The sequence below is a fragment of the Hippocampus zosterae genome, chromosome 20, assembly GCF_025434085.1.
Source record: "Hippocampus zosterae strain Florida chromosome 20, ASM2543408v3, whole genome shotgun sequence".
Lineage (NCBI taxonomy): Eukaryota > Metazoa > Chordata > Actinopteri > Syngnathiformes > Syngnathidae > Hippocampus > Hippocampus zosterae.
Genome location: NC_067470.1, coordinates 7168389 through 7194868, shown reverse-complemented (window position 1 = coordinate 7194868; position 26480 = coordinate 7168389). Strand labels below are relative to the sequence as shown.

Genomic DNA, 26480 nt, shown 5'->3' with positions numbered 1-26480 from the left:
CGTTCGCATGATCTCAAATCATTTTGAAGTCACTAGATCAATCTTACGCATTGTGGCACTGATTAAGAAAACAGACCATAGCATAGTAGTGGTTGAGAATATATTTTTTTCTTTTTGTAGTTACTTGTTAACTTTGTTTACCCAGTCGGTAACAGCTTCTAACAAGGTAACCATCTACAAGCGAAAGCAAAAGTGTCAACGAAACAACACCCGGCACACCTGAACAGTAAGTGAGCAAGGACATTCGATACAGAACACAAAAACCTTAAAGACGGCACACAGTTGTGAAGGTTCTGCCTACCGCCGCAGACCAGACGGCACAGGATGGAGTGGAGAGCTAAAAACAAGGCAAATGTCTTCATCTTCATTGAGATTGTGACTTGCTCAGTGGAAAGAAACCCGCAGCATTCCATTCCATTCCATTCATGTGATGTTCCAGGCAGGTGTTTGTTATTTTTATAAAGGCGCGCAACCAGTTATTGTTTTCTTTTAGTCATGTGACATGAGAATGTAAACCCAAAAATAGGCGGTAGCAAATGCCAATCATCCAGTGTCTGCCAAGTTGATCCTGCGTGATTATCCTGTGCCAAGTTCGAATTTACTTTATTAGATTTATTATTTTGATTTTGGATTTAGTTGGAAGATGTACCTTTAAAATTAGGCCCACACTTAGAGGGTGACCCAAAAAGATGCGTACCCATATTTTATTCGATAAAAAATCCATTTTTTAACGAATGTCTTTTCTGTTGCAGGACGTGAAAGGTGAACCTATGGATGATCGTTTTTAGCTATAGTTACCCAAAAAATGTCTTGGACAAATCAGCACAAGATATTCTCCCTGGAGATCTATTTACTTTCGTTTCTGAGTGGACAAACCGGATTGACTGCTCCATACGCAGAACTTTAATTATTTAATTCGAATTCTAGTGGTCACATTCTAAGGTCTGACCTTTTTCTTTAGGATGATGAACAGTGAAAGTCTTAGACTTAGGCCCTTGCTCCTACGAGCTTAGTGTAGCCGTAGGCACGCAGCTCAAAGGGGGCATGTTGGATCCTTCCCCTGTTCATTTCGATGAGTTGAGCTTAATATGCACATCAAAGGCAGATTTACACATACGTATTTATTTTGAACTGCTGTTATTCACAAAAATATCTCTCTTTAAGTTATACAGTACTCTGTACCCTCTTAATAAATTATTTTACTTTGAAAGAAACGGGTCCGGAAAAAGCCGTTGTTCGTTTTTCCGGTCCCTTTGCTAAGTGCTGTGAGCTTGCCGCTCTTGGATGCTCTGTTTGTCGGACTGTACTCGAGCTGCACTCGTTATTCACTCGGTCCCGGATCATAAAGCGGGCAAGCAGCTTCCACTCGGAGCCGCCCACCCCTGCTCCAGCATCCTCTTCCCTGGTGACATAATAACAAGCCTCAGGACCCCAACATTGGACCCCCTCCCGGTCGCCAGGATGAACCCCCAGTGTGCCCGCTGCGGGAAGGTTGTTTATCCGACAGAGAAAGTCAGCTGCCTGGACAAGGTGAGCACTTTTTTTTTCGGACACTCTGCTTATCATCCAAATAGATTTACGTCCACTTATTGAATTCAACATACAAGCTTTTATTTGCAAATGTTTGAAATGTCGAAGACGTTCCCGGTCCAGTAATTGAGACGTTAAAATGAAAAAGAAGCAAAGTGCATTCATCATAATTAACGTGCATCATCATTTCGTCATCTCCCCTCCAAAGTCTTCTTTTGTCAAACATTTCCCTACACTTTTGAGACAGTTTGTGTTCTTTATCCCCAAATATGTTATACAAGCTATAGGTAGCCATAAACATGTTGAAATAGATCATTTAGCCTTTTTTTCAGCCCAAATGTGTTTATCAAAATATACATTTTAATTTTTAATCTAATTTATTGTGTCATTGCACAGAAACCCAAATAAAACCAAACAAGGAATATCACATATTCGGTATAGTGAACTGAGCAAATTGATGATGATTGAAAGATGGAAGAAGCCTGGATGTTCATCAACAAGACTTTTTCTACTTTTAAGAGAAACACTTGATTTCATCAGCTGCTAATTCTTTCTCCCAAACCATTAAAAAACAACCACATTGTTTTCAAACTTTAAACATCTTGGTTACGTTCTAACTGCTAATGTACTTACAGTGTATCAGCTGATTAAGATTATTGGACAATCCTTTCCAACATGCTGCTGCAACGCGCTCGCGCACACACACACACACACACACACACACACACACACACACACACACACACACACACACACGCCCTATTTCACTGAGTCGGTGGCAGTTGCTTGATAACTGAACATAAAAAAAAGAGCTAATTATATATTGTGTATTTAAAAGAAACAAATAGCCTAATGCTAAAACATAATCCGAAACACCATAGACGGGCTAACTAAGAGCATCAACATGGTGGAGGTATAAAGTGCGACGAAAATAATTCAGTTCTTCAGATTGTATATGTATTTTATATCGTTACTTTATCGAGTGCTATTTCTCTCATTGAGAAGCATGTTTTTTGTGGTGTTAACACTGGTTTGAGGGTGTTTTTAATTGATTTTAAAGGCCTTTTGGAAGTGGATGAATATTTTTTTTTAAAAAGTCCTTACATATTGAGTGTCACATACATAAATGATGGCGTGCGGCGTCATGTTGATGAATTATTAAGCCTCGTCAAGTGTCTGCTGCGCACGGCGTCGGATGACACAACAATAGCACCGAGTCGGCGACCAAACATTAAGCACGTTCATGTAGAAATTCTGAAATTGTTCTCACACAGGCAGGTGTATCTTGCAATACGCCCTTACACCACTGGGGTTGAGAGTGAGTCCAACAAATAAACAAGCTGTTGCTTTGACTGCTGCTCAGCATGTTGTCATGACAACATGCCAGGAAGTTTTTAGAACAATGATGTCCAAAGTTTTTCTCCTGAGTTGAATTTTAAATAAATAAATAGGCAAGATTTTCAAAATTTGCTCCTAACTTTCTAATGTTAATTTTTCATTAGTATATGCGGCGGGTGGCAAATGGCCTCTGAATTAGACTTGGTACAGCCTTGCTCTAGAATGGTCCTTGTATGAAGAATTGCACACACATGGGAATGGAAAATTGGAGAACGTGTGTTTCTAAACGATGGCTGTGTGTGTGTGTGCATGTGCATGTAGAACTGGCACAAAGGCTGCTTCCACTGCGAGGTTTGCAAGATGACCCTCAACATGAAGAACTACAAAGGTTACGACAAGAAGCCCTACTGCAACGCGTGAGTCGGCCCTCTCGTCCATTGTGTGTGTGTGTGTGTGTGTGTGTGTGTGTGTGCGTGTGTGTGTGTGTGTGTGTGTGTGTGTGTGTGTGTGTGTGTGTGTGTGTATGTGGGTGTGCTCGTGCATTCTCTTACAAATGACAAAAACACTCCCTCAGTCCAAGCTTTTTTTGCATGTACACGCCGCATTCGAAAAATGAAATCGATGATGAAAGTGAGAACGGCAGGACAATGGAGAGTGGTTAGCAAGTTCTCCTCACAGTTCTCAGGTTCACGGTTCAGATTTCCTGTCTGTGTGACCTTCCCGCGTGTCATTTGCATGATGCCCCCATGCTCAAATGGCTTTCTTTCCTCCCACGATCCAAAACCGCGTTAGCATGTTAGCTTCATTGTACACCAAGGAATGGCCCGTCGGGTTTCGATGCGAGTGGAATGACCCCTATGCTAACACGCACACTCTTTTGTTTCTCGGCCTTTTCCGAACAATTGTCGGCGCGCACACCCGCTGTTTCCTTAAGTCCTGCCGCTCGTCATTTTGATGCTGTAACTTTATTTAGAGCAGCATACAAAGCAGCATCCTGTCACATTGTGTGCGCAGGTTGGAGATATCATCAAAGCGGACTTGAAATTAGACTTGGGGCGGGGAAAAAAACGACCTCGGACATTACACATGACATCATACGTGACTTTTCATGCATCCGTGCATTCATTTTTTGAAACTGCCGATACTCACATATGGTACATAATATTTTTACATGTTTTTTAATAAATAAAGAAATACAGCCCTGTATTGCGCTTTATGTCCACATCATCAAGCACAATCGTGTAAATAAACTTTATTAAGTATAATTCTTGCACGTACGGTGGCGTGGGCGAGTGACTGATGTCCGGAACTTGGCCAGATAGCGAGCGCGTGACCATTTAGGTTGAGACGTGGCCTACAGCAGCTCCTCGCGAGTGTTGTCATTTGGTATTAGGCTGCTTGTACCGTTCAATAAATGTTTTTTTAATCTTTATATTTGGCCCCTTTAAGAAAAGTTACTTCTGTATTTGTCATTCAAGAATTGGTTCATGCCATATAAATAAATGCATTTCTAATCATGCTTATGACATGCAGACATTATCCCAAGACATCCTTCACCACTGTGGCTGATACGCCGGAGAACCTGCGACTGAGGCAGCAAAGTCAGCTGCAGAGTCAGGTCCGTAAAATATCCTACAGAAATATTAAGATGAATGATGAACACAATCTTGAGTGCCGCAACATTTCCTGACCCGCCGCAGGTGAATTACAAGAAAGATTTTGAGGAGAGCAAAGGTCGAGGCTTCAGCATCGTGTCCGACACGCCTGAGATGCAACGACTGAGACGCACGCAGGAACACATCAGTAACGTATGTGCCGGCGGTGGAAACACAAAGCGCACGCGCGTACACGGGACGGTGATGATAAAAAGTCTACACCCCCTTGTTCAAAATGTTGTGGTTTTAGCAAGATAAAGCATTTGAAAACCTTTCCTACTGCAAATATGACCGATGTTACGTCACCGGAATAATCCGATAGGATCCCACAAAATGAAGCAGATTAACGACAGGTGCAGCTCTAGAGGGGAACGCCCTCCACTCTTTCCAGACACTGAATTAACAAACAGGACATGAACACGACAGCCTATAAACTGTATGCCTCAAATTAAAGTTCAGCTGTTCTTGTCGGCTTTTCCTGACATCTATTGACTTAATTTAAGTTCGTTCCTTGGTTAGAGCTCCAATAATTTACATTGTTTACTTTTACATAGTTATGGTTACCTAGATACAAATACTTCTCCTACTACTGCGATTAACCTCAAATAAAGTTCAGCTGTTCTAGCCGTCTTTTATCATCACATTAATGAGTGAAACAAAAGCTTTGAAATTCTTTGTGGTCTCATTTTAAATGTAGCAATCATATGAGGTGAACAGGGGTGTGTAGACATTTTCAACCCACAGTATTTATGTGCATACGATAAGTGGGGTGCAAAGGAGATGAATGGATGTGGTGCAGTTTTGTCAGTGAGCACACACACACACACACACACACACATTCAGTCTGCGCTAATTGCGAGATGGCGGCAACAAAAGCACCGAAGCGGAGCATCTGGTAAATTGTAAGTAACTCTTATTTATTTATTTATTAATCTTCTGGTTTTGAACTTTGACCACCCAGCGAGTTAGCATTGAGGCATGCTAATATGCTAAGCCCGTGAGATGTGATTGATTACTAGAATAAATGAAAACGAGTTGATTATTTGCTAATCAATTGTGAATTCATAATGGCCAATCTGTATGTTTTTAAAATGAAGTGTTGCCTTATGAGTGTGAAAAAAAAAATTGTAGCCACCATCTGGAGACGATGTAAGCAAATGCCTCCTGTCTTCTTCTTCTCATTTGGACTGACACACTCTGCTGCGAACTCCGAACTCGCTGCGCGCAGATCGCCATGAAGAGGCGGAAAGGGAGGAAAAGGAGGAGGAGGAGGAAGCGGCGTGGGAGGAGGAGGATGAGGGCAGAGAATGGTGTCGGTTGGATGTTACGTAAGCGCTGTTTTTACGCTTATGCAGATGAAAAGCGCCCCCCTCGCTCTTGAAGTTTTGCTATTACGTAACATCCACAAGAATAATTCATTCATTCCTGAATGTCACAAGCCTGAGAAAAAGCATCAAGGCCGGATGCTTCACGATCTGAGCTTTGACAAGTTGGTGGAGCCACTTAAAAACTCCACTGGGGCTAACCCCATTTTAGTCATTGGGGAGGTTGCAGTCACTATTCAATTAATTGTATGAGGCCCAGAGAGTCAACTATCGAGTCCACTGTCGAAAAATTCTAAAATAGCAATTCGGGAATAGACAATCGGACTCGGTAGTCGGTCACGGTCTGCCGCGTGGTGACCAGATGGCCAACGAGTTCAACGTGGTGTTTACCTCAACTGCCATCTGACACTCGCCGTCGGCGCCGGCATACCTGCAGCCGCTTCCCGCGGTTCTGGCAGCCGTCGGCGGCGGCGCACTTGCGGAGCTTCCTTTTGTTTACACGCGCTCTCATCGGAAACCTTTTTTGGGTTTGGCTTCCATGGCGTCAGCCTCAAGGTCAACTGAAGCACCAACATTTGGCCCCAGCCCGCGATGTGGAACAAATATCCATTCTTTCCAGCATACGCAACGGCGATCGCCTTGAAATTTAAAAAAAGCGGTTGAAGGTGTCGCCCCTGATAAGTTCCAAGTGGAGCGCTAAATGTGGCCTTCGTACGCGATAAGACGTACTCGATGACCGACGCCCTGTCATGAGTCTGGACTGTCGTTGGTCTGGACCCGACTGCCCGTGCCTTCAGAGACCTGACGGGAGCTCAAGCTGGATGCTGCGGGAGAACTCTTCGCCAATCGCCCGAGGATTGAAGCTCCGAGAGCACCGTTGAAAGGACACGCTGGTAAATAAGCACAAGTGGGGCAACTTGGGACTTAGGAAAGACTCCACTTGACTTTGATTTGAACTTGACCCAGAAAGACGGCTAAACTACGCTAACTTCACGGTTTAGCTCACCATCGTCAAACATGAACGTTGAATTGAGAATTGAGAATACAAAATGATGACAAAAGATTGTGAGTGCCTTAAGTGCAGCTAGCTAACTTGACCCACAAAGCTACATTAGCGTCACACTTATTGAATTTGTCTGTCTCATGTGAGTGTCTTAACCGAAATGTTTTTTTTTTTCTCTAGAGGTGCCCACCATGGAGGAAGAAAATGCCTCGTCTACTCCCGAGTTGGTTTTCAAGACACAACAAGTCGGGAAGGTGGAGACTAAAGAAGAAGAAACTGTCCAAGAGACAGTGACTGCCTTCACGTCTCACCGGGACACGAACGGAGGGTCGGGTTCTCCGCACCCTGATGAGAACGTGCCAACTGAAGACGAAAAGGAAGAAGAAGAAGAAGAGGCTGGAGAAGAAGGGGTTCGAGTGCAAGAAATGGGAGATGACGAGCAAGGAGGAGCCAAGGAGCCACAGGTGAGAAGACACTTGGAAGGCGACTGAGTTGGATGGATGCTTGCCGACGATGTTGATGATGATCCTTCTATGATTGATGATAATGGATGAGCAGATGATCTACGAAGGATGAGGATCACCCAAAAATGTAGGATCACCCATTGAATGCATGAGAAACCATACTATTATTCATAATATTTGGGTGTGTGCATGTTTCCAGGCCTCAAGTGGTGCCCGCCCAGTTCTTCCTGACCCAGCGTTCAACAGGAGATGCAGCCTGCTGGCTAGTGAGGTAATTATTTTTTTTTGTAATCAAATGTATAATTAAGTTAATTATGCATACAAGACAAATGGGCATGAATTATTTTCTTTTTATTATCTCTTGTACAAATAATATTTTAAATATATATAATTTTTTTTTTTAGGAAAAATAGAATTGCTGAATTTGTTTTCCTCATCTGCAGGAAACAAAAATTCTGAGGAAAACAAATTCAGCAATTCTATTTTTCCTAAAAAAAAAATATATATATATATATATATATATATAATATTTATTTATATATCCAACATTTATTTAAAACATTTTTTTCATTCATAAGAACTATTCATTCATTCATTCATTCTTCTTCCGAACCGCTTCATCCTCACTAGGGTCGCGGGGGGTGCTGGAGCCTATTCATAAGAATTATAATATTGTAAAATGAATGCCACGCATTTAGAAAAAGAATAATTAGACAATTGATTTATTATTCATGAAATGAACTGTAAATGAGCTGGGAAAAAAATCATTCTATTCCACATACCGCTATTTTATATCTGCATTTTAAGCGTCAAGAAATGGGCCATCCATCCCTTTTTAAAAAACCAAATGTGTCAAAAGAAACATTTGTTCTGCCATGAACGTAACAATCACGAATATTCAAACGCGGCATGTTGGCGTCATCGCTGGTGACAGACGTGGCAAGATACGCTTGATGCAGGTGGAATTCCGTGAGCTGAAGCCAGCGTTGCCGTTGGCAACCGTCTCTCAAAATGTCCCGCGTGAGTCCACTAAAAGCATCCAAGAGAAGGATTGGCACTGCGCCGTGCAACGCTGAATCTTTCACTGATATGTGGGAGGGCGACACATCCTCGGTGACTCATCAGCCGCTTTCTGAAATCCTCTCGGCTCTCTCGAACCTGCCGAGCGCCGCTCAGACTCGGGCGTGAGCCATCACGCCGCCAGCAGGCAAGCGCTTTCTAAATTTAATGCCGCTCGGTGCCAGCCGGGTCGCTTTCAAAAGCTTTCACATTCAACCCAAAGTTCTCAACTTCCAAGCTAACGCCGGCTCTGCCGATCGGAGCTTTGCTGTTGCCACGGCGACGCTCCGCTTCGCAAAGCCGAGCTGCTGAAAGAAGGAAACAACGCATGCGAGGCTTGAGGAGGAGGATGATGGTGATGATGATGATGATGATATGATGGCAGCAGTTAGCACGTTAGCGGTTAGCTTCCTACCAGTATGACTGGCGAGTCTGTTCTTCGTTTACATGTGCGCCGATTGCGCAATAGAAAATGGACGGACAATGTTCCGGGCCTTCTCATGTCTTCCTAGGTGAAGTACAAAGAGGATTTTGAGAAGATGAAAGGTCAGAGTCTCTACCTCCCTGCAGCGGAACTCATTCACGCCAAGAACATCAGTGCAATTGTTTCCGAGGTGTGGGCACGTTTTCACTTCAAAATTTCGAACCGCGACCGCCGGCGAACTTAGTCCTCATGCCCCGCTCATGTCGCCGTCTCCCGTTTAGTCCAAATACAAGCAGGAAGGCCGTAAGGAGGCGTCGTTGTCCCTTTACTCGCTGCTTCCGGACACGCCGCAGATACAACGAGCCAGGGAAGTGAGCCAGCTGCAGAGCGAGGTGCTTACACCAGAACGGAAAACCGAACCGACACCTTGTTGACACATGACTATTTTTTTTTCCTCCCAGGTTAAATACAAAGAAAACATGAAGACGTCCTCCTCACTGTACTCGCTCATGCCGGAGACCAACGACACTCACTTTGTCAAAGAACTCAGCAACATACTCAGCCAGGTAACACCCACAAATGGACGTATGAAAAGATAACACGGTGATAAGCGTCCCCTTTCCTCTCTGCGCTCCCGTCAGAACAAGTACAAGGAGGAGGTGAAGAAGGAACTGAGCAGCACTTTGTACTCGCAGCTTCCCGAGACCAGCGAGATGCATCTGGCCAAGAGCGTCCACGAGTTTCAGAGTGAGGTGCGGGCGTTTTTCTCTTCCATCGGGACAACCTTCATCCTCGTCAAATCTTGACACGCTCTCTCTCTCTCTGTGCCTGGTAGAAAAACTACACGCAAGACGGCAAGAGGAAAGCCTCCATCTCTCTCTACTCCCAACTGGCCGACACTCCCGAGATCCAACATGCGCTGGAGATGTCCCACCTGCAAAGCGACGTACTTCACCTCCGCAGGCTCTCATGTCACAAGCTGCGAGCCGGTGTGTGATCCTGTCACCTTCTCGTCTCTTTCAGGTGAATTATCGACCAAAGGTGCTGGTGAAAGGAGCTCCGTCTTCTCTCTACTCTCAGCTCACCGACACCAAGGAGATCCAGTTTGCCAAGGAAATGACCGAGCTGCACAGCCAGGTACCACCAACCGCTACCACGTGTTGAATTGAAACTTCTAGTTACGGTTCCAGATTCAGAAACTGTCTTGCTGCAGTCGCAGCTTCATGTTCGGTTCCTGTTCCAGTACAGCTCAGTTGACTTTCATACCGAACCAAACCAACATGCAACTTTTGGCATTTATCTGCTACAACTGTTCACCTGTTCGGACAACAAACCATTTCTGCGTATTTGTCCTCCCATCAGCTCAAGTACCAGGAGGACAGCAGGAAGAACCTGAGTCGGACGGCGTACTCTCAGCTGCCGCGCACCATGCAGACGGAGTTTGCAAAGAATGTCGCCGAGTTGCAGAGTGAGGTGAGACCGCGACTGCTCTTCACACCTCACGCCCAAACGTTCGTCTTGTCGCCCATTTTCCAGACGTCAATGGGAATGAATGCATGCATGAACGAATCCTTGTCGTCAGCATCTTCCGCTCTCACCGAAAAGTCTTTTTTTCACCACATGCATAAATCCCCTCTTTTGGCCCCATTTCATCAACAGCGTCAGGTTCCGTAAGAAAAAATATTTATTTCCAAAAACAAAAGCGTGTCAGCCCTCAGATACGTGGCTAATGCTATTCGGCAGCAGGTGTGCACACTGAAGGGAAAGCCCTCGTCTGCCACCTGCTGGAGACACGCAGGAACAGGATCATGACGCTTCACGTCCGAATTTTCCCTCTCTCGCGTTCTCGCCACGATTGTTCTATCTTTACACTACAATATGTCTGGTCACACTGTCAGCTTTTCTTTTTACTTTGCTGATTACTCTTCCGTCACATCTAACATCCGCTCACTCTATTCTGAACTGTACTCAGATCCAAAAAGTCCGTCCGCACTTTAAACGTCTTCTCTCCACCAGCGCCACTATAAAGAAGTGGGCCAGAAGGGCGGAGACTCGTCCTTGTACTCGCTGCTCCCGGAGACTCTCGAGACGCTCCACGCCAAGGATGCCTCCGAGCTCGCCAGCGAGGTAAAAAAAAAAGAGGAGAGAGAGCGAGAGATATTGAAAGTGCCGTCATGAAATTATGAGTCAGTTGTTTTTCAGAATTTGATAAATGCTCACGTTGTCTTGTGCGCATTGCGCAGGTAAAGTACAAAGAGGATGGCAGGAAGGAAATGAGCGTCAACTTGTACTCACTGATGCCTGAAACCATCCACACGCAACACGCCAAAGAACTCTCAGACCTTCAGAGTCAGGTAGTCACACGTCACGGTTGACTCGTCAGCTGAGCGTGACGTGCGCGCGTACGACAACATGCCGCTGTCGCTTCACAGGTCAAGTACAAAGAAGGCGTTCAGCGAAACAACCAGAACACTTTGTACCATCACATGGCTGAAACCACCGAAACCGCACTGGCCAAGGAAGTCTCGCAGCTGCAGAGCCAGGTCATGTCCTACAATACTTTTTTGGTTGACTTTCGTTTTTCGGTGAGTTTTTATTTTTCCCAAAAAAAATAATTTTTTTTTAGAATTAGTTTTATTTTTTTGTTTTTTTGTTTTTTGTTTTTTTAAATTTATTTTAAATTCTAATTCTCAAACATGGCTCAGGGGAAAAAAAACGCGGTTTCATGTTCAGCTGGATGCAAATGAAATCAAACTGGAAGAAACAAAAAAAAAAGAAGGAAATCAGAGTGTGGCGACGTTGTTTTGCCTGCAGGTGAAGTACAAGGAAGACGGCAGGAAGGAGGTGAACCAATGCCTCTACTCGACTCTGCCCGACACTTTGGACACACAACACGCTCGAGACGCCACGCAGCTGCTCAGCGAGGTACGCGGACGGACGTCGGCCGCTCGTGGTGCACGTCGCGTGTCTGACACGTGTGTCTGCTGTGTGTGATCAGAAAAAGTACAAAGAGGACGGGAAGAAGGCGACGTCCCGCAGCCTTTTCTCCACCCTGAGCGACACGTCAGAAATGAAGCTGGCTAAAGAGACGACGGACATCCTGAGCGAGGTGATGCTTCCGAATAACAATCCCATTTTGAGGAAGGCTCTCTTTAAAACTCATCACACTTAAGCGCTCGATGCGGGATGAGATTCCATGAGATGACATTGCCTCGAGATCCATTAGAGCAAAGTGTTTTCGATCAAACGACGTGACATTTTCTCTTCCTCTTTGTCACAGAGGAAGTACAAGGAGAGCGGCAGGAAGCAGCTCTCTCAGAGTCTCTACTCCCGACTGGCCGACACAGCGGAGACGCAATTTGCTAAAAGCCTTTGCCACCTGCAGAGTGAGGTGCGAGCGCTCCAAAAGGCTCTTCGAGACGCTTGTGGAAGATTTCATATAGATTACAGATGGATGACATCGCAGAACACGTTTCGACTTGATGGACACCCCGTGTGTGGTGACGTTGTATCAAATAAAGAATTTCTCTTTGCAGCTGAAATACAAGCAGGGACAGAAGGACGCGTCCAAGTCGCTTTACTCCACCCTGCCCGCCACACTGGAGACGCTGCACGCCAAAGAGGCCTCTGCCCTACAGAGTCACGTAAAGTCGAGCAGACACTCCGCCATCCACACTCAGTCTTGTTTCACGTTCTCTCTCCTGTACCCCCCCCCCCTCAGCGCAAATACGCGGAGGCTCAGAAGAAAGATCTTAAATCCACTTTGTTCCACTTGCTGCCCGAAACGCTTCACACGGCGCACGCCAAAGACGTCTCGGAGCTTCTGAGTCAGGTGGGTTTCTCTCACGGGGTGATGGTGGTTGGGGGCGGGGGGCATCTCCTGAACTCCTAACTCCTTCACTCCCAAAGACAGACTTGGTCCAGAATTGGTACTGAATGAGTTAACTAAGTAAAATGCATGTAAAAATATTTCGGCTTGGGCAGGTGAAGTACAAAGAGGACGGCAGGAAGGAGATGAGCGTCAACTTGTACTCGCTGATGCCTGAAACCATCCACACGCAACACGCCAAAGAGATCTCGGACCTGCAGAGTCAGGTACACGCCCCGCAGCCGTTCAGAAATACTTCTCTACAGGGTGTGAAAACACATGAGCACTTTTTTAATTAAATTATAACAAGGGAGGAGGGAAATTAGAAACGAAACGAAGATGCTATCAGAGTGTGGGAGGAAGTTTCTTTTCCTGTCAGAACCTTGACTTGGGAATTTCCTCAATTGGGTCATAACTGCGGTTGCTGCGGCAACCAAACTTAGAAGCTGCCCGCGTGGGCGATTCAGTATTTGCGTGCGTGTTGGTGTATCGCAGGTCAAGTACAAAGCGGGCGTGCGGCAGCAGATGCAGAGCAGTTTGTATCATCAGCTCCCGGAAACTCCGGAGACTCAGCTGGCCAAGCACATGTCCCAGCTGCAGAGTGAGGTGCCACCAGCGGAATCAACACTCCACACCACATTTGATATTTCGGAAGATCGCACAGTGAAACCAGTTTTGAAGTCTTTAGACTTGACAAAAAACCCCGTAAAGACCAGTGAAGACGACACAGTGTAGATTTGCTTTGAGATGATGACTTCTGACTGCAAATATACTGAAAAGCTCCAGACTGCCCCTAAAAAAGGTTATTATTTGCCTACACTTACCCCAAAAATGGCGCTAAAACTATATTTTTCAATCCACTCCATTGCAGTTCCTTGACACCAAGGTTTAACTGGCTTGCTGCCCACGCTCAATTTCTGTTTTAACGAAACTCCTCAATTCACTGCAGCACCACCTAGATGCCACAAGATGGCACTACTTTTGTCCAAATGAAGCTCCTTAACTGACTTCCACATAGTTCCTTGTGACCAAGATGGTGGCAAAGCACTAGTTTTGTTCAAATAAAGCTCCTCAATTCATTTCGACATAATTATGGGGTCCAAGATGGCTGGACGGTCAAGACACACATAACTCGGGACTTCCTTGCGACTTGAAGGTTAAGAATTGAGACTTGCTCCCGTACTGTGACGTCTCCTCAACGTTACAGAGCAAGTACAAGTCGGCAGGTGAGCAGGAGCTTCACAGCTCGCTGTACGCCGCCCTGCCCGTCACCATGGAGACACAGCATGCTCGAGACGCTGCGGAGCTGCTCAGTGAGGTAACTTCCTGTTTGCCGCCCCACGTCGGCAACGAGCGTGAGCACGCCGCGGCAAAGGTGCGTTGTCCCTTGCCAGGTCAAGTACAAGGAGAGCGGCAAGAAGGAGATGGCCACCTGCCTCTACGCCACCTTACCCGACACCTCTCAAACCATCTTCAGCAGAGACATGACGGACATGCAGAGCGAGGTGCCTTGAAAACACGCCGCTCAGTCTTTCCCTCGTGTTCAGTAACCATGAAGTGCAGAAAAATTCCACGCGGGGACACGGCGTCGATGTTTTGATCATCGTGCATATTCACACGCTGTATAATGAAACACTAAAATGTTCAACCTAACATTTCATCTCACGACTACATCATCTTAATGTAAATCTGGTAGGTAAATAAAAGCTCCTTAATGAAATTAGCATATGGATGCTGTGCTAATTAACACCCTTCAAACAATTGCTCCTTCAACACAAATGGAGGAGCAACACATACAGAGTGTACGCTAATAGCCGCCGACATCCATCGCGTGACACAAATTGGATTTGTATGGATGGTCCTAATGCTAAAAGCCCTGAAAGAGCTTCCTGTTGTGTCCTTCAGGTCAAGTACAAGGAGGACGGGAAGAGAAGCCTATCGCAGAGTTTCTACTCTCAGTTGGCACAAACGGCCGAGACTCAGTTTGCTAAAAATGTTACAGAGCTGCAGAGTGAGGTCAGATCTCATACACGGCTTGCAACACTCGTTACTCCATTTGTTTCATGTGTTAGCCGTTAGCTTTTACGATAATATGTACAACTCTAATCAAATCGTGTGTAGCCCCTGCCAATACCACATTGCTGTGTGTAATATTTCCTGTCTCTTAATTATTATTCAGTGTTAAGGTTTGTGTGGGACAGTTAGGAAAATACAGGACGAACCGAGTCCCACATTTATTTCCCAATTAAAGGATGATAGCGTATTTTGTGGGACAGGTGGCAACCTTTTTGTGCCATACGTTTCTTCGTACGATCGTCGCCCCCCCTACAGGTGAAGTACAAGGAGGACGCCCAGAAGGAGATGTCGTCCTCGCTGTTCTCCACCCTGCCGCAGACGCTCCACACTCAACGGGCCAAGGAGCTCACCGAGCTCCAGAGTCAGGTAACCTCCTGCCGCGATGAAAAGCTGACTTTAGACACCAAAGACAAATGGGTACTTCAAGCGCGTTGATGTCTCAACGCCGATTTTCTCCTCCTTTGTATTCGATCTATGCAGGTAAAATATAAGGAGTGCAACAAGGATCTGTCCTCAGCCCTGTATCACCTACTTCCGGAGACGCCGGTGACGCAGTTTGCCAAACACGTGTCAGAGATCCAGAGCGAGGTCAGGTCCCGTCCAGTTTCTCTTCCATCTTCTCACAGATGTTCTTCCACTTTGTGACGGTTTTTGGCATTGCAGACCAAGTACAAGCGAGACAAAGAGGATATGTCCACCTCCTTGTACTCGTTGATGCCCCAAACGCCGGACATTCAGTTTGCTAAAGACATGGCCGATACGCACAGCCAGGTGAGTTTCATGTGAGACCAAAGCAGATGTGGCTGACGGTCGCCATGTACAAGTCACTTGTTAAGTTTCAAGCCTTACCTTTTCGTGAAAGTTAAAATTGAACAGAAAACCGGTCAAGAAAAAAAAAATATCGAATCCTCCACTGCTGCACTGCAGAACCCGCGAGATGGGTTGCGTTGAACCATCATGTTCGCACCAGAAGGTCAAATCCTTCCGTAGATGTCACACAGGGTTAAAATATCAGCCAATAGGAAGCCAGTTTGATAAGATGCCTCTTCTCTGTGTGTGTTTGTTTTAGGCCAAGTACAAGCAAGAGGCCAAGCAGCAGTCGGCAGCGTCGTTGTACGCCAAACTGCCCGAAACCCTGGAGACTAAACACGCCAAAGAAGCCAGCGCGCTGCAAAGTCAAGTCAGTCCCACGTGTTTTTTTTTTTGGTCTCTTTCTGGGGAGTCCGTCACCTTTCTCTCCCTTTAAACGAGGGCTCCCGTTCTCGTCCTGCTCCAGAAAGAGTACAAAGCCGAGGGCAAGAAGCAGATGACGTCGTCGCTCTACTCGCAGCTCCCTGACACCCCAGAGACGCAGTTGGCCCGAGAGCTGGCGATGATCCAGAGCGAGGTAGCGACTCGTTCCGGGAATAATATCGATTTTGAAGGATCCTCATTGTGACCGGAGCGAGCTTCTCGTTGTCTTCAGAACAAATACAAAGAGAGCGGCAAACGGGCGCAGAGCGTCAGCTTCTACTCGCAGCTCCCGGAGACCAACGACATCCTTTTTGCCAAAAGCGTATCAGAGATCCAAAGCGAGGTATTCTACGTTCTCATTCAACTCATCTCATCTTCATCTTTGTAGACCTTGTTGACCATTCAATCAAATACGTTTGGCAATATTGCGTCGCGTCGTTTCAGAACAAGTACAAGGAAGCGGGCCGAAGACAAGCATCCGACTGCCTTTACTCCAAGCTCCCCGACACTCTGGAGACTCGGCACGCTCTGGACGCGTCACTGCTGCAGAGTCAGGTCAGCGCCCGGTAAGCCGCGGCCATCAAACGCACAAAACCCTTCTTCAAGTTCTTCTTTTGTTTAGGTGGCCTACAAGCAGGAGCACAAGCAGGACGCCAGCAAGACTTTCTATCACCAAATGCCTCAAACCACCCACATAGCGTCGGCGAAACAGCTCATGGAATTATACAGTCAGGTGATCCAACACTCACTCACACAGTCACACGCTAAAAAGTGCTGGGAAATTTGAACTCTGCGCGCGCGCTGCAGGTGAAGTACAAAGAAGATGGCAAGAAAGAAATGAGTAAAAACTTGTACTCGCTCCTTCCCGAGACCTCCGAGACGTACTTTGCCAAACAGATGTCGGAGTTACAGAGCCAGGTGACGAGCCTGAATGCACCACCAAATCCACAATTGCGATAAAATATTTTTACGCCACACGTTCTGCTTAATGTTCTCTCGGTGAGCTTGTTGACGTTGCCGTGTGTCTGCAGAACAAGTACCAGAAGGACAAAGAAGAACTGGCCAACTCGTTGTTCTCTGTCCTGCCCGAAACTCTGGACACTCGCTTTGTGAAGGACATGGCGGAAACTCACAGTCAGGTCAGAAACGTGTCACCTTCACTTGACCTTCAACTATCTGTGGGTGGAATCATAAAATGTAAAATTGCAGAAGCTGCTTTTCAGGCTGAACGTAGGGAGAAGAATGACAAATAAATATTCGATACCAGGGACTACTTATTAGTCACTTGAATCATCTCCTGACATCTGCATTTTGGCCTGCTTTACTGCCAATTCTCCAACCCCACCCTGCGCACGGTGTTAATCTCAATCAAGCTCAAGGTTGAAAAAAAAAGTCCTTAACTCATTCAGTCCCAAAGACGTTTTTAAACGTCTTTTCAGACTTGGTCCAGAATTGGCTGGTACTGAATGAGTTTTAATTGCGGATATATTTATACTTGGTAACTTCCCCACCACTCGTCTATAGTCATTGTGACACGATGTCGGACAAAAGTGCCCCTCTATTCTGGTCGCTTTATCAGTGCAGTCGGATGCTTCGTCTTACTTGTGTGGCGCTATACGACGTCATGGTGTCATGTGACTCTCGGGTCTTCTTCAGTACGGTGGAAGTTGATGGAAGTTGATGGAGGAAAACAAGGTGTCAGGAGAAATAATGCAAATACCGGAAAGGGAAAAAAAACAGCGAAGCAAAACTTTAAAAAAAAAAAAGTAATTTGCTAAAAATGTATTACCCTGTGATTTTGGTGCAAAATTGGCAAGATTTTTCATTTAAGGCCATATTACCCATCCTCAATGTCTACAGTCTTTTGGTGATCGCCCATGCGTGTGCGTGTGCGCGCAGGTGAAGTACAAGGAGGCAGGAAAGAAGGAAGCCAGCAGCGCTCTATACCATCAGCTGCCCGAGACGCCCGAGACGCTTCATGTCAAACAACTTTCCGAGCTGCAGAGTCAAGTAATCACTCACCGTGATGGACGCAGGATGAACACCTGTCTGTCTATGCAACCATTGTGAATGAATGACAGCATTTATGACAATAATGTGCCAGACAACCCCACTACAAAAAATAAATTAATTAGTCAGTAAAATTCCCACTTTTTGGAACACTTCACGCTATTAATTTGTCACTCCAATTTGACGATTACCGTCAAACTGATCCATGAAAAAAAATCAAATTAAGGTCTACTAGCTTAATGCTAACAACGAATGTCAAATGCCGTCGACTGTCTCACGGAAATCAGCATTCTACTCTTCAGTCGTGCCTTTTAGCAGTCATGAAACAAACTGACTTTGAGCTCCCTCTGGCAGGACAAGTACAAGCACGGTAGCAAGGAAGTGATGGCGTCCAGCCTGTACGCTCAGCTGCCGCAGACGGCCGAGACGCAGCTCGCCGCCAGGATGTCGCAGCTCCTGAGCAAAGTAAGTGCGCGCGCGGCCAGAGCATCGCTTCTCGCTTCAGAGCCTCATTCCCGACTTCGCCTTGTCTTTGCAGTTTAAGTACAAGCAGGAGAGCGTCAAGAGCCTCGTTCGCAGCTCCTACAGTCAGCTGGCAGAAACCGCCGAGACGCGGCTGGCCAAGGCGCTCTCCCAGCTGCATAGCGAGGTGAGGGGGGCGACACTCAACCAACCACACTGCATACTCCGGATTTGCAAATTCACTTTTTTTGCATATTGGGGTTCAAACCCAACACTGAAATGCTTGCACCAAAAAATTGGAACCATTTTGTGGCATTTTTTGGGGGTGTCCAAAAAAAACCTACAGGTATATTGAGGTGATGTGAGGAGTTTCATTTCGACAAAATATAGTGCTTTGCCGCTTGCTTGTGGCATCTTGGTGTCAAGGAACTACTGTATGTTGAAGTGAGTTGAGGAGTTTTTCATTGTGAGAATCGTAGTTAACCGCCCCCCCCCCATCTTGTGGAATCTTGGCGTACAAGGAACAATGTTGAAGTGAGTTGAGAAGTTTCAAGATAAGAATAGTGCTTTGCCACGATCTTGTGGCATATAGAAGCAATTATAAACCATTTGCAATTTTCATCAATTACCGTAACTACCAAATGACTCTGTCCCTGTCCCCCCGTGACGACCTTTCCTGTACAATTACAAGCGAGGCGTCGGCTAGCAACATGATAACGGCTAATCCTCTCCACAGTTCAAATACAAAGAGGCCGGCAGGAAGGAGACGGCCAGCAGCCTCTACCACCGCCTGCCAGAGACCATGCAAACGATACACGCCAAAGAGGCCACGCGGCTGCAAAGTCAGGTGGCTCACATCGCGCCGCGCAATTGCCGCCGCGTTCGCGCATGGCCGTTTTTTCCATGGGCCGCAGCACAGCAACAACCTGACGTTGCCCAACGGACCCATCTGTGACGTCTCCAGGTCCAGTACAAGGTGGACGCTTTGAGGACGCAAGGCGCCAGTCTGTACTCTCAGCTGTCCCGCACGAAGGAGATCACTTTTGCAAAAGCAGTCACGGAGCTACAGAGTCAGGTGCTCACACACGCGCGCACGCAAGAACAAACGCAAAGCGCATGCTGTGCAAACGCACAATTTGACATCCAATCATTATGAAGAAGTGCATATGTGTGTGTTAGAATAAATACAAGGCGAAAGGTCGAGAGGAGAGCAGCAGCATCAGCGCCTTTCACAAGATGGCCGACACCAATCAGACAGAATTCGTCAAGCACTTGACAAGCATTCAAAGTCAGGTGAGTCGTGACATCATCAACATCCAGTCAGATGGCAACGTAAGCATACGTTTGTTGCTCCTTGAATATTTACCCCGTGTGTGTTTATTTTTCATATGCATGTTTTTTTTTTTTTTTTTTTGCTGGTTTTGTTTGCGCATGTGTGTGGTTGTGTGTTTTCAGAGCAAGTACCAGAAGGACAAAGCTGAACTGGCCATGTCGTTGTTCTCCTCGCTGCCCGAGACTCTGGATACTCGCTTTGTGAAGGACATGACGGACATGTTCAGCCAGGTGACGCGCCGATCCGTTTCAGCGTGCCGACGAGCTTTTGTGTTGATGTTGTGTCGTTGCGGCATCAGACTAAGTACAAGGACGCCAGTAAGAAGGAGATGGTCAAAAGTTTGTACTCGCTGCTGCCTCACACCAAAGACACTCAGCACGCCAAACAGCAGAGTCAGCTACGCAGCCAGGTACGTGCTAAGCCATCGTCTTCGCCTTTGAGTCTGTGAGTGCGATTTTGTGTGTGTGTGTTGCAGAAGTTGTACAAAGAGGACGGCAAGAAGGAAGCCGCCTGCAGTTTGTACGCACAAATGCCTCAAACCATCGAGACCGTCTTTGCCAAAGAGCTCAGCAAGACGCAAAGCGGCGTGAGTGCTAACGTGCTAACATGCTAACGCTAACAGTGCTTTGAACACTCATCTCAACACGCTGCTTAATTTTGTCCCCGTGTAGAAGTTCTACAAGGAGAAGTACAATCACGAGAAAGGGAAGTCGGACTACGCCAACATGAAGACGCTGCCGGAGGTGGAGCGCGCCATGGAGGTCAATAAGAAGCAAAGCGACGTAAGCCAGAAGCGCGCACACGTCACATAAGCAGTCGAGGACTCACGCCCACGCTAATGGCGTCTTCTGTGACGGTCTCAGGTCAGCTACAGGAAAGGGAAAGAGGCGCTTCATCTCTACAACACAGCGCCTGACAGAGCCGATATCGTCAGCGCCACCAACGCAGCCAAACTGGCCAGCCAGGTCAGTCTGTGCGTGAGCGAGATTCTGCGTAACCACGACGGCCATTTTTGTTCTCAATTTTCATCGCCGTGGCAACAGTTTAATGAATTTGTCAGATTTTGGCTCGTAACACCAGAACCCCAAAGACAATCTTTCAGCGATTATTTCGATGATGTCTCGCATTTCATTCGTTCACATTTGAGTGTTGACATTCACGTGCACATTATTTGTGTGGCGCCCCCAGGTGGCTTATAAGAGTAAGGCCAAGCAGCTGGTTGTGAGTGACGGTTCTCTCCTCGCACGCACGGACATCCATCATGCGAAGGAAGTGTCCAAACTGGCTAGCCAGGTTACACGCGCGCACCCACACACACACGCACACACACACACACACATGCATTACGCTTTCTGTAGTTGACCGCCTTTCCTCCCACAGGCGAACTACAAGCAGGTGCACGGGCGACCTTGCTACAACCCGCTGGATTGTGTGTCTTTCAAGCACACACAAGCCGCCGCCGCGCTCGCCAGCCAGGTGAGATGACACACACACACACACACACACACACACACTCTGTCAACAGGCGGGTTGTAACCATGGCAACATTTGTCAAGCAAATGGAGGTGAGGGAGGAGGAGGCATGTTGGATGAAAAGCTGGCGAAGTTGAAGAGGGCGCCACACACACACACAGACACACACACACACACACACACGCTCACGCACACATTTGGTCCATCCTCCGCCCACGCGCACACAGCAGGGAAGCGCTCCAGTTCCAAAACCTTACATAACAGCTTTTTTTGTGTCGCGCCGAGCTGCTCGCATCTACTTTTATCATCCCATCAGAACGAAACGCGATGAAATAAGCGTCTTTCAAATCCTTCAGAATGTCACAGAAGTTTTTTGTTGTTGTTGTTGTTGAGCAGGTCAAGTATAAAAGCAACCGGAACCAGAAACTGGAAGCTTCTTCAGACCTGCCCAACCTCTTGCAGCTGGAGCACGTGCTGCACGCCAGCAAACTGCAGAGTAACGTATGTACACATGGACGAGCAAAACACTTCGTGGCGACCAAACTCCCAACCTGTGTGTGTGTGTGCGTGTGTGTGTGCGTGTGTGTGTGTGGCACCAGGTTGAGTATAAGAAGAAGCACGAGCAGAACAAGGCTCAGTACCACCTCGCTCTGGACACGGCTGAACAGCGCCACCACAAAGAGAACGCCGTGCTGCACAGTCAGGTCTCACATATGGCACACACACACACACACACGCACACACGCACACACACAAAGCCTTGATGTGCATCTGCGCTCGCAGGTGAAGTACCGCGAGGAATACGAAAAGAACAAAGGTCGCACAAGTGTGGAATTTGCAGACACGCAAACGTACAAAGTGCAGAAGGAGGCGCAAAAGATGCAAAGCCAGGTAACGCAACCCCCCCCCCCCCCCCCCCCCAGGTAACACAATCGAGGAGCCACAGGAAGTGATGTCCTTAAATGGGAGCACAGGAAGTGCAGAGAGGAAGTTTCAGGAAGTGAAGTGTGTGTTTTTCAGAGGGAGTACAAGCGGGACTACGAGGAGCATGTGAAAGGGAAAGCCTTGGCGGAGGTAGAGCAGACGCCAGAGTATCTGACGGCTCGCCAGGCCACCAACTTGCTCAATGAGGTAGTGTGCACCCCCCCATGCCTCCCCACACACACCTTTTATTTAATAATTAGTAGTCACGTTTATCATACGCCCCCCGTAGAAAGAGTACAGGAAGGACCTGGAACAGGAAGTGAAGGGGCGGGGCTTATCAGGGCTTGGCCTGGAGGACACACCCGAGCTCCTGCGGGTCAAACAGGCCAATCAGATCCTGAACCAGAAGGAGTACCGCAGGGACCTGCACACGGAGGTGCTGGGCAAAGGGATGCGGCTCAGCGCCGATGTCCTGGAGGTCCGACGGGCCCAGAGGGCATCCGAGATCCAGAGTCAGGTAACCGGATCTCGCCGCCTGTCCTCACTGGACCCACATCACGCCGTGTGTGTGTTCAATTACATGCATGTGTGTGTGTTTTTGTGTGTGTCACAGACATCCTACAAACAGACAGACCATCTTCGGGAGAACTCGTACGGGACCATCACAGACACCCCAGAACTTGTGCACGCCTCTTACCTCAAAGATATCTACAGTCAGGTGGCTTCCTGTTTGCTTTTTTTTCTTCTATTCATCTGTCCTTCTCTCCATCCACCCATTCATTCAGCCAATCTGTCATTCCAGAGGAAATACAAAGATGACGCCGAACGTCTGCGAGGTCGCTACAGTGCGCCGTCGCGTACTCCCGAGATGGAGCGAGTGAAAGCCAACCAAAGGCACATCAGCTCGGTGAGATCGCACTCACGTCTCGCTCGCCCTCGTCCTCCGTTCAGCGCTTTTTACTCTTGTGTTTTTTTTTTTAATTTCTCTGGCCCACCGGTGCCTTTAAAAATGTTAAAAGGCCCCAGAGTGGATCAAGGATATTGGGAAGCGGTCACATGACTTTTTCGAACTTGGGACGTGCGCTCATGACTCTCTGTCGCCCCCTAGATGCACTACTGCTGGGACTCCAAGCTGATGAGAGGTCTCATGTCGTCCGTCACCGAGACGCCAGAGATCGTGCTCGCTAGAGAGAACACCAAGAAGATCAGTGATGTACACACACACACACACACAAATAGATTATACCTTTGAGGTGAAACTTGGTTTCAAAAGTTTGAGTCGTGCATTCAGGTGCAGTACAGAGAACAGGTGGGCTGCGGGACCGCCGTCATGGAGACGCCTGAGATGAAAAGAGTTCGGCGGAACCAGGAGAACATCAGCTCAGTGAGCATGCCCTCATACACAACGCGCGCACGTTCATGAGATGTTGGAGACACGGTGTGTTCGCGCACGCGTGTGTACAGGTGAAGTATCAGCGCGGGCTGCAGGAGGTGCGGGGCCGCAGCTGCACGGAGCTGGACACCCCCGAGTACAGGCGGGTCAGGCGGTCTCAGGATTCGGTTTCCATGGTAGCGGCCTGCCCGCCTCGCCTGTTGTGCCGGCTAATGGGACACTGCGTGTGTGAGCGTGGCACTCGTACTAACTGATGCCCACGGACCACATCGGGACGTGTGTGTGTGTGATTAATAAAGATTTTAAAACAAACATGCTTCTTTTATTTGCTCACTGACAAAATGCACCGTTTGTGTGTGCGTGTGTGTGTGTGTGTATTTTTTGGGGGGTGACTCACTTGTCTTGATTTGAACATAATTGAAGTATTTGTTATGGTATTATTTTGTTTGATTCTATTTTATTTTTATGCCTTTGGCAATAATCTTGAAAGTAGCATTTTTTTATATTTTCTAAATTTTGTTCCATTTTTTAAAAATTCTGTTTTGTGAAACTAACAACGATTTTTGTTTTTTCTAATATGGTTAATATTAACATTTAAAATAATTTCTAATTTCTACTTTACTTTGATTTATTGATTTTTATTTTATTTTTTGCGTGGTCCAGCACTACTCTCGACGTTAACGTTTCATTTCATTTATTGATGCATTTATGTGATCCATTTCTTTGTGTTCCGCCATGCAGGCCAAGTACCACGAGGACTTTGAGCGCGCCCGCGGTCGAGGTTGCACGCCGGGCCTGGATGAACCCGGCATGGAGCGCTACCAGCGAGCCAATCACATGATGACAGACCCGGGTCCCAACCAGGTGATGGACACGGACAGACGACCCGGCGGCATCATCGTAGGTCAGCAAGCTCAAATTATTCACAACCACCAATCATATTTTTAAAGGGGAAACATCCTGCCTTCAAATCACTATTGATTTTTTACAAATATATATCAATTGGTTTATTTTGGCATCACTCCCGGTGTAGACCAATCGGTGGTTCTTGTGACGTGGACTCAATGTTGTTCCCGTCGTCTTTTAAGACCTGAAGGTATGGAGAACAGATCCAGGCTCCATTTTTGACTTTGACCCCCTGGAGGATGACGTCCAGTCCAAGAGCCTCCGCAGGATGTCTGGTAGAGCCTAGCCCTAACCCCCCCCCCAAACTAAAAGAAAACCTCACACTTTTGGTCATCTTCTCCCTGATCATTGAAGCCATCCGCCATTTTCTCCGCGGTTACACGTGGATGAGTTGGGGCCTAAAAACAACAGACTAATTTTCACGCCACCAGTCCCATTTATTGGCATTCAGTGAAACCCACATGAGCATGTTAGCAATGTGCTAACCAGGCTGCAATTCAAACCTGGAACCCTCGGAACTGTTAGGCGATCATGCTAACCACCCGTCCACTGTATTACCCCTAACAACTGACCTCAAATGAGTATGTTTGTAACGTAAGCAGACGGCATCCATCTTGTGTCCATTCTGGTTGACTTTTGCCTACTTCCTGTGTTTACGCGCCGGGTGGCGCCCCCTGTTGTCAGAGCGGGCTGAGCGAAGGCTGAGCAGGCCTCAGTCACGGCAGTCTCACAGCTCGTTGACCTCTGACCTCTGGGAACGCAGCAGCTGCGACACACAGGGTACATGTCAAGTGTGTGTGTGTGGGGGGGTATGCACGCTCTAATCACACGGTCACGTGATTGGTTGAAAAGGACACACTTTGAAATCACGCGCAATATGACAACATAAACATAATATCAAAACAGGCGAGTTGTCATTGCATTTGACTAAGAAGTGTTTAAATAAAATAAATGAATGAATAACTGATTTAAAAAATGAATACATGCATTTTAATTACTCAATGAGCTCAGTGTGAAAGGATTGTTTGGGACTTTAACGGTTACGAGTCGCAACTGATACGTCTTGAATTCCACAACATGGCCTCATCACTCCTATCGTGTGGGTGTGTGTGCGTGTGGGTGTGTGTCCGTGTTGTGTGTATCACACAGCCCCGGTTCTTCCCGGAGCGTACCACCAGGGCGTGCACATGCAGCCGCAACCTCAGTATCACGGCTACATGCATCAAACCAGCATGTCGTCGGTCCGTTCCGTCACCTCGCCACCACACTCATCCACCATGGTGAGTGCGCCCTCTGCAGGCTATGGCAAATCACTGCACACACCACTCAATACACCTGAATGTGAAATTACACAAAGCAACAAACATTAGCATTTACAAACACTGTGTTTAATGTTGGCATACATATGAGGATTGGGCGATTCCCCCCCCCCCTGTGTGTGTGTGTAGCGGGTTTACCGGGCGCTGTACGACTACGCGGCGCAGGACCACGACGAGGTCTCCTTCAGGGACGGTGACGTCATCGTCAACGCTCAGCCCATCGACGAGGGTTGGATGTACGGAACCGTGCAGCGCACCGGAAAGTCCGGAATGTTGCCTGCCAACTACGTGGAATGTTGCAACTAGACTCTTATCTATCAGAGGGATACGTGTGTGTTTGGATGCGTGTATATGTATGTGAGCGTATGTTTGTTTCCCCACTCTTCATTAACATCACTTGATCACACAACATATTTTGGAAAGACTGACTTTGTATTTTCTATGATAGATTTCACAAATGCAATGAAATTGTGAGTTTTGTGAATTGTTTCATAGCAGTCGACTGTTTTCTTTGGTTTTGGATCATTTGAATTTATTACCACGTACTCTTTGAGCTTCGATTCAACTGTAATCGCATGTTATTTCACTTTATAACTTACCACCTACTGTATATTTTGCTGTGCCTCATATCACACGCATACACATGGTATTACGTGAGAGAAATAAAACCATTTGTCAGCACAAA

At 47.0% G+C, this 26480-nt stretch overlaps 2 protein-coding genes across 17 annotated transcripts; both read left to right on the top strand.

Annotated features, from left to right (window-relative positions):
- The first annotated feature begins 1267 nt into the window (after positions 1 to 1267).
- Positions 1268 to 4558, top strand: LOC127593452 (LIM zinc-binding domain-containing Nebulette-like). Its single transcript, XM_052054910.1, has 3 exons — positions 1268 to 1530; positions 3190 to 3284; positions 4402 to 4558. Exons 1-3 carry the CDS (start codon positions 1285 to 1287, stop codon positions 4556 to 4558), a joined length of 498 nt encoding a protein of 165 aa, XP_051910870.1. The 5' UTR covers positions 1268 to 1284.
- On the top strand, positions 4438 to 26480 carry LOC127592875 (nebulin-like). 16 transcript variants are annotated; one of them, XM_052053897.1, is made up of 64 exons: positions 4438 to 4486; positions 4569 to 5425; positions 5752 to 5851; positions 6646 to 6741; positions 7032 to 7315; positions 7515 to 7586; positions 8887 to 8988; positions 9080 to 9190; positions 9260 to 9364; positions 9440 to 9550; positions 9634 to 9744; positions 9822 to 9935; positions 10161 to 10271; positions 10815 to 10925; positions 11042 to 11152; positions 11231 to 11341; positions 11613 to 11723; positions 11797 to 11907; positions 12079 to 12189; positions 12335 to 12442; positions 12520 to 12630; positions 12783 to 12893; positions 13162 to 13272; positions 13874 to 13984; positions 14061 to 14171; positions 14572 to 14682; positions 14998 to 15108; positions 15223 to 15330; positions 15406 to 15513; positions 15812 to 15922; positions 16019 to 16129; positions 16208 to 16318; positions 16420 to 16530; positions 16598 to 16708; positions 16783 to 16893; positions 17007 to 17114; positions 17875 to 17985; positions 18340 to 18450; positions 18524 to 18634; positions 19184 to 19294; positions 19412 to 19522; positions 19627 to 19740; positions 19903 to 20010; positions 20079 to 20189; positions 20256 to 20366; positions 20452 to 20562; positions 20644 to 20745; positions 20969 to 21073; positions 21161 to 21256; positions 21650 to 21754; positions 21853 to 21957; positions 22037 to 22144; positions 22274 to 22384; positions 22467 to 22694; positions 22791 to 22895; positions 22980 to 23084; positions 23286 to 23390; positions 23469 to 23561; positions 23642 to 23746; positions 24312 to 24474; positions 24659 to 24751; positions 25161 to 25256; positions 25626 to 25756; positions 25925 to 26480. In XM_052053897.1, exons 5-64 carry the CDS (start codon positions 7043 to 7045, stop codon positions 26099 to 26101), a joined length of 6894 nt encoding a protein of 2297 aa, XP_051909857.1. In that variant the 5' UTR covers positions 4438 to 4486; positions 4569 to 5425; positions 5752 to 5851; positions 6646 to 6741; positions 7032 to 7042; the 3' UTR covers positions 26102 to 26480. The 16 variants fall into 16 exon arrangements, with proteins under 16 accessions (XP_051909857.1, XP_051909856.1, XP_051909854.1 ...); XM_052053896.1 differs by having other exon boundaries at positions 6646 to 6755; XM_052053894.1 differs by having other exon boundaries at positions 6397 to 6755.

What these genes read in the sequence shown, in the direction of transcription:
- LOC127592875 (XM_052053897.1), top strand. Translation starts at nt 7,043, where the DNA reads ATGGAGGAAGAAAATGCCTCGTCTACTCCCGAGTTGGTTTTCAAGACA. An exon ending in TCAGCAACATACTCAGCCAG is followed by an intron (nt 9,365 to 9,439) that starts GTAACACCCACA and finishes CGCTCCCGTCAG; the next exon opens with AACAAGTACAAGGAGGAGGT. An exon ending in TATCAGAGATCCAAAGCGAG is followed by an intron (nt 16,319 to 16,419) that starts GTATTCTACGTT and finishes GCGTCGTTTCAG; the next exon opens with AACAAGTACAAGGAAGCGGG.
- LOC127593452 (XM_052054910.1), top strand. Translation starts at nt 1,285, where the DNA reads ATGCTCTGTTTGTCGGACTGTACTCGAGCTGCACTCGTTATTCACTCG. An exon ending in AAGTCAGCTGCCTGGACAAG is followed by an intron (nt 1,531 to 3,189) that starts GTGAGCACTTTT and finishes ATGTGCATGTAG; the next exon opens with AACTGGCACAAAGGCTGCTT. An exon ending in AAGAAGCCCTACTGCAACGC is followed by an intron (nt 3,285 to 4,401) that starts GTGAGTCGGCCC and finishes TATGACATGCAG; the next exon opens with ACATTATCCCAAGACATCCT.